The following is a 7500-nucleotide window of genomic DNA, read 5'->3' as shown; positions in this document are numbered from 1 at the left end:
CATATTATTTTAACATGTACTATATACAGTACGTAACGTTAGCTACGGTCCGTCGAGCCGGAACTTCATAACGGACATTTCATTTTACATAGAATATAGTAGAGAGCGTGGTAACTAACAAATTCTAACACACAAGAACTTTATGACAGAAATAATGACAAAGTGTTGGAAAAGTACCAGTTTTGAAGGAAAGGTTTATTATTTGTATATGAGGGGTGCATATTGAGGAGGAAGAGAGTTTAAGTAAATTTGGGGGGAATGTCATCATAGCCATGTGTATTAGAAGTAAATGTATTGAGAACTTTCATGACCTCAGCTTCGAGATACATAGAGAAACTTGGTGAATTTTTAAAATATTTTGCATAGTCATATTCAGTTCTATTTATATCAAAATTATCTTTAAGAAAGTGTTCGTTAAATTTACTAAAGGCATCAATGCATGGAGGATTTAATTCTATGTTAAATTTATTTGAATTACTTGTTCTTCCCAGAATAGAATTTATTGTCTTCCATTGTTTTTTTTTTTAGGATTTCCTTGGTTTTCATGCAATTGGTTTTTATAATGAAGATTTTTAGCAGTATTTAAATCTTATGTTAGTTTATTTCTATTTTTTTTTATACATGCTGGCAAGTCTTTCCAATCTATTTTTTTCTTTAATACATTTTTTTTAGACCTGAAGTGATATATAGGCTTACTTCATTCTTTTTGTTGAAACGAACCTTCTTAATAGGAAAATGATCTTGAAATAATTTATAAAACTGATTGTAAAATAAATTAAAAGCCTCATTGCACATATTAAATTAAGCACAGAATTCCAGTCAAAAAAGAGCAATTTCAGCAATGAAACTTTCCAACGAAACTGAGGTAATGAGTCTTCTATAAAGAAAATGAGGTGCATGTGGAGCATATTCAAGTTTAAATTGTGAGACTGTGGGGAAATGGTTAGTGATGTCAGTTTGAATAATATAATTACCAATGTTTTCTTCTAACTGTGTAGACCATGTGTGATCAATAAGTGTAGCCGAATTGTTAGTAACTTTTGTAGGCTTAGTTATAAGTGGAAAAAAGGGGAAAAAATGCATTAAGTTAATAAATTCACAAACATTATTATAATTGCTTTTCAATAAATTTAGGTTTTTATCAAACACTGTAGACAGAATATCACTCATGGCATTATGAAAATTATTGAAGTGACCACTTGGGTATCTATAAATACACACAAACAAGTATTTCTTATTTCTAATTGTTACTTGAATACCTATTGATTCGATGAAAGATTCTGAAATTGCAAATTCAGTTAACACAGATGATTTATATACATTTAATACTTACATGGCGACACCGCCACCATGTACGTTTTTTGAGTTGGTGAACATACAGTAGCCAGGAAGTTCATATAATGAAGCAAGGTGTGGATGTAATCTAATTTCTGTAAATCATAGAACGTAAATATTAACAGAAGTGCTGTGTAAAACTGTATCTTTAAAATACTGGAGATTTTTTGGGATAGATCTAATATTCATATTATCTATTGTTAAGGCATTGTAATTGCACCAAGAAATGTTGTCAAGAAAAATATAATCAGATTTCGGAAAGTTTATAGACCTATTGCTTAAGTAAAATTCATTAACATCTAAATCACTATTATATTTTCCATCATCAATACAGAAAGGAGAAAATGCTAAGTCTCTAAAATTTTCTGCATTATGAGCTGAAACAGGAGTGTGAAGAACAAAATATAATGACTCGTGTGTGTGTGTGTGTGTGTGTGTGTGTAATTCACCTCGGTCGCCTGCTGGTCACCCAGCCAGTCTTCCCCATTACGGAGCGAGCTCAGAGCTCATAGACCGATCTTCGGGTAGGACTGAGACCACAACACACTCCACACACCGGGAAAGCGACGCCACAACCCCTCGAGTTACATCCCGTACCTATTTACTGTTAGGTGAACAGGGGCCACACCCGAGTCCCGCTTACCGGGACTCGAACCCGGGCCTCTCAAATGTGAGTCGAGCGTGCTAACCACTACACTACGTGTGTGTGTGTGTGTGTGTGTGTGTGTGTGTGTGTGTGTGTGTGTGTGTGTATGTGTGTGTGTGTGTGTGTGTGAGTGTGTGTAATTCACCATAGTCGTCTGTTGGTCACCCAGCCAACGTTTACTTACTTACACACACCACGTAGTGTAGTGGTTAGCATGCTCGACTCACAATCGAGAGGCCCGGGTTCGAGTCCCGGCGCGGCGAGGCAAATGGGCAAGCCTCTTAATGTGTGGCCCCTGTTCACCTAGCAGTAAATAGGTACGGGATGTAACTCGAGGGCTTGTGGCATCGCTTTCCCGGTGTGTGGAGTGTGTTGATGTGGTCTCAGTCCTACCCGAAGATCGGTCTATGATCTCTGAGCTCGCTCCGCAATGGGGAAGACTAGCTGGGTGACCAGCAGACGACCGAGGTGAATTACATACACACACACACACACACACACGCCCGGTAGCTCAGTGGTTAGAGCGCTGGCTTCACAAGCCAGAGGACCGGGGTTCGATTCCCCGGCCGGGTGGAGATATTTGGATGTAAATCGAGGAGTTGTGACCTTGTTGTCCCGGTGTGTGGTGTGTGCCTGGTCTCAGGCCTATCCGAAGATCGGGAATAATGAGCGCTGAGCTCGTTCCGTAGGGTAACGTCTGGCTGTCTCGTCAGAGACTGCAGCAGATCAAACAGTGAAACACACGTGCGCGCGCATGCATGTTTTAGCATATAATGATGATGTACTGGCTACTTAAACACAGAATATCCGGAAAGAGACTGGCATATTCTTATAAATTGTGAGTGGAGCGAGGCTGCGCAGTGCGCCACACTTGTCTGGCAGCAACAGTACCAGGTAGGTTTTGTCCTGCACACTGACGACAGCGATGAAGATCGTGCTGTTACTGACGCTGGTGGTAGCGCTGTGCCACGGTAAGATGTGTGTGTGTGTGTGTGTGTGTAGCTTTTTTTTTTCACCTTTTTTGAAAGACATCAGAATCCATTTTTTTCTAACCCGGCAGGATCAAGTTATACGATAGAAGCTATTATGTTCCCGCATGGCGTGCTGACGGGCCTTCTTGACACGCATTGCAACAGGCCCACAGTCCTTGGTCCAACTGAAGGTTCCTGATGGATATGACTATGTAAGTTATGAGAACAAATCAATAACAATCAATTCAGCTTTGGTGTTATCAAACATAGAAGCAATTCTTGTTATATTTGCATTTTATGGTGAAATATTGTAGTCAGCTATAAAGCTGCGTTGTGCAGTTGGGTGGATCATCATGCTTAGTAGATTGCAATGCATTGGACAACAGTTGCAGCCCCGCGTGGTCAAGATCAACCTGTGCTCACGTGGCCTATGTTCTGACAACCTGAACAAGTGCGCAGCAGTGAGGTTCCAAACTAAAGAAGTGCAAGTAAGTTGACAGACGAAAGAAGTGAAAACAATAACAACTGTGAGACAACACTGTATACTTAAAGACAGGTAGATCTGTGTTCGTAAATGGTTTTTCTTTTCACTCAGGTGAAAGCCTTTAGAAGAGGAAGTCACTTATCAACTCTTCTCCTCTAACTGACTGTCTTGATTCTTTAAGTCACCGCCGCAATGTTGCATCTTTATCTGTCTTCTACCGCTGTTTTCATGCTGTCTGCTCTTCTGAACTTGCTAACTGCATGCCTTCCCCCCTCCTGCGGCCTCGCTGCACAAGACTCTCTACTTCTTCTCATCCCTATTCTGTCCATCTTCCTAATGCAAGAGTTAACCAGTATCTTCACTCCTTCATTCCCTACACTGGTAAACTCTGGAACTCTCTACCTGTGTCTGTATTTCCACCTGCCTATGACTTAAACTCTTTCAAAAGAGTGTCAAGACACCTCTTACGTTAACTGGACCCTCCTTTTAGATTTTTTTGTTTTTTCTCTTTCTCCTACTTTCCTCTTAACAGGGCCTGGCAACCAGCGGGATTTTTTTTTTCCAACACTTTGTTTTCCCTTGGCCAGTGCCCTTGTAATGTAAAAAAAAAAAAAAAAAAAAAATATGCAGGAACACCCTGCCTGCTGGTGTAGCTGTGACAGGACTACTTGTGAGCCTAACGAGGTAAGGCCAGAGTCTCACTATTGTACAAACAGATCTTGTAATTGTAATGTTACTTGTACAATGTAATAGTACGTAGTAATGGCAGCAGCAGCAGCGGCAGCAGCAGCAGCAGCAGCAGCAATAGTGTTAGTCGCAGTTCCTCTCAATAAGAGATATGCCTTATCACTTGCATCGTTTTGGTTATTTTCATTCAACAAGTTGGTGAATGATTCCTCATGTTCCTTGCTACGATCCGCGGCCACTGGTTTCAGTCCATGTCGGTGCTGCTTAGCCCTTGCACACGGGGTGTGATCTTGGTCACTCGAGTTGGAGTGCTGCCAGAGAGTGGCTGTTTTTCAAGGGTTCGCTTAGTAGCTGAAGAACAGCCACCCACATGTGCCTCCTACCAACGCCATCTTAGACGGCAATTGCATCCAGACAACCTCTGCTGGGCGCCCTGTAGAGTTGCACTTGAATTGGTTACTGTCGCTATATATAAGAGGATTACGTTATATGTTAGAGTTAAGGTTAGAACACCATCCTCTATGTGATCGTTTCTGTCTGTGACCCACGCCGTAAGCGTCAGTGCGATGCTAGGCTGGCTAAGAATGCCGAAGTGCGTTGGTCACAGAGAGGCTACGCCTGTTTTTGTATCCACCGTATTGAATGTGGCAGCAGTATGGAATGGGACCAATGGTTATGCAGGTAAACAAACGCGAATGTTTCTGTCCTTCATATATGAATAGCACCACATATTTCTGTGTTGATGTTTCAAGTTTAAATCACCACGTAATGCAATGATATATTGTTGCTTTATAAACTGTATTTCCTTAAGGAAAAACGTAAAGAGATAAAGTTTTACTTGCTAATGTGAATATTTATCGACATTTTCTTTGTTTAACCAGGTGCGAATACAGGCAATAATTGAGATTTGACTCACTTGGCAAGGAAGTGTTGAAAAGTCTGAATAAATTGTTCTGGAACACATCGCACTAAACTGGAGGAGGACAAGGAGGAGGAAGAGGAACAGTACTGCAAAGCACATCAGTAATAATCTTAAGGACATAATCTCTGTTAAGCATCACACTCACAACTCAAGTTATCTCGTGGTTTAGATTGTTAGAGAGGTGGTTTACTTGAAGTTTGTATTTACACTGAAGATGTTTATGACTGCCCACTCAAAGCTCTAGGATCTGTACACTGCAGTTCTGTTTAGTCTAGAAGAGCTGGTGAGAAATCATTCTTCTCTAATTGTGATTCTGCAACTGTCATGTCATATCATGTTTAGTGCACGAGGTAATGCTTCTCAGTTTTAAGCAGAGCGTTGTCGACTCTGCTAAGTACACTTGAATGTTCGGCGAGGTGAGAGAAATAAAGGAGAAAGAGACACATGTCAAAGGGCGTTGATTAGCGCGGCATCGCTGTAATGGAGGCCCAGGCACCAATGTATCAGTTCCTCCTTTGCTCGCCAGGTGGCGGGAGTTAGTAGGTAATAAACTCAAGATCAGCAGTTCGCAGCAGTTGTTGTTTATAATGAAACCTTGGTGTGAGGGAAGTCTTGGAGCAGGAGCAGGGGCATGCAGAGGAAGCAGTCAAGTGGTTCCGGAAGGCAACACACCTCAGTGTTCACAGTGTTGACAGGTGAATGAAAGGGTTAATTAAGCATTGAGTGCGGATGACATCAGTAACCTCGGTGGTGTGAACTGTGAGGATTGGTTTCCCGTGTCCGCCGGATTGCTTCGCCGAGGAGCTTACTCAGCTGAGCACTGTATTCCGTGCCACTGAAGGAACAGAGGATGTTCCGTCTTTACCTCCCCAAAAGTGCAAGGCAGCGCGAGTGGCTGGGAGAACCGAAGCTCACGTTCGCTCCAGCCTCCTGTCGTGAAGGGTGACGCCGTATCGTCAAGGAAGCCTGAAGCGTGTCAGCCACACCGGGCGACGCTGTAGTCTTACAAGTCGTTACATTGCTCTTCGGAACATCGTAATACTATAACCTCGTGATCTAGTGACAGCATCTTTCTGAGTGGCAGTGTGGCGGGTAGGGCTCCTGACAAAATTATTCTCCTTGTTCCTTCGTACCATGTCAGACATTTACACTGTTAATTAGTACGTATATGACGTTTTATCTTGATTTTGCCACTCTATGTGGAGTCCCGCTCACCATTCTCGTCGGTGGTACAGCAAGCACGGTACATTGCTGTACCTCTGCACATTTTCCCCTTGTGTGGAAAGAGTGTCCGACACGCACTCTCTTCAGGGAAGATAGGTGAGTATCTGACGAACCTTTGAAGCAGCACCTTCTCTGAAGCTGATAGCAGTTTGTTATCAGTATCATGATGCAATTCAGTTTCATAATTTGCATTTTTCAAATCATGTATATCGTACAAGGAAGGTAAAGAATTAGTCTTCCTTAATCGCATTATTTATTTTCACGTATAAAAAAAAAAAAAAAGCACGCACGCAATTGAAGTGTGAACGTAAGTGTCCGGTAAAAGAAGGTGAACATGTGACGGTACGAGAGTTACTGACTCGTGGCCACGATGCTGTTCGTTACGGCACTGAAGCTGAGAAAATGTCATATGCAATTCTTATGAAAAAGCAAAATTAAATGACAATCCACGGAACAGCGATTTGTAGACATTTGAAATAACCTCAGAGCTTGTGAGTGTACGTATATTACACGCCTCGCTGCACCTTCGATAGCGTCGACTAAAGAATTTTCGTGCCAGAAAGAATGTTCTACAGGAATTAAGTGATGAGTGACTGGTTAAGAGACCAGTCACTCATCACCTTCCTTGTTTTTGTTATCAATATCTTTGTTTTTGTCAGTACAAACACGCTGCGATGTCTCACATGTCGAAGGAAAACAATAAGCCAGCCACAGGAAAACAATAATGAAAACAAAACCACAAGTGAAAAACATGTACTTTTGGGCTTCACACAATATTCTTCATAAGTTATACAAGATAGTACATGTATCTACGTTATACAAGATAGTACATGTATCTACGTTATACAAGATAGTACATGTATCTACGTTGTACATAGAGATACATATTCACTCCACATTTCCCGAGATTACAAAGCAGATGGTGATCATTATCCCTTGCAAGCGAAGGACACCTGGCGCACAGCTGCAGGGTGACCAGAGGATGTTGCCATCACAGCCTTTCTTCGTCTCTCTCTCTCTCTCTCTCTCTCTCTCTCTCTCTCTCTCTCTCTCTCTCTCTCTCTCTCATGAAAAAAACTTACACTTATAAAGATACAGTTCTTCTTTCTAATAGCCCGCAGCATACATACGTACATACATGCATTACAACACCACAACTATCACCGAGACCACTACTACTACTACTGCTGCTGCTACTACTGCTACTACTACCCCTACGACTCTACCACTA

At 41.8% G+C, this 7500-nt stretch overlaps 1 protein-coding gene and 1 long non-coding RNA gene across 2 annotated transcripts in view; one reads left to right on the top strand and one right to left on the bottom strand.

The window, feature by feature from the left end:
• The first annotated feature begins 2857 nt into the window (after positions 1 to 2857).
• LOC123510577 lies at positions 2858 to 3700 on the top strand. Its single transcript, XR_006676552.1, has 3 exons — positions 2858 to 2952; positions 3042 to 3164; positions 3339 to 3700. It is a non-coding gene; the product is annotated as an uncharacterized LOC123510577 (long non-coding RNA).
• Positions 3701 to 4367: 667 nt separating this feature from the next.
• The window catches only part of LOC123510598 (degenerin-like protein del-10), a 9746-nt gene continuing 6613 nt past the window's right edge, over positions 4368 to 7500 (bottom strand). Inside the window, exon 4 of the mRNA XM_045265879.1 lies at positions 4368 to 4502. Coding sequence (XP_045121814.1) covers positions 4368 to 4502 — 135 coding nt within the window. The remainder of the gene's footprint in view (positions 4503 to 7500) is intronic.

Source organism: Portunus trituberculatus, chromosome 29 (assembly GCF_017591435.1).
Source record: "Portunus trituberculatus isolate SZX2019 chromosome 29, ASM1759143v1, whole genome shotgun sequence".
Classification (NCBI taxonomy): domain Eukaryota; kingdom Metazoa; phylum Arthropoda; class Malacostraca; order Decapoda; family Portunidae; genus Portunus; species Portunus trituberculatus.
The sequence above is the reverse complement of the archived record's forward strand: the minus strand, read 5'-3'. Positions and strand labels throughout refer to the sequence as shown.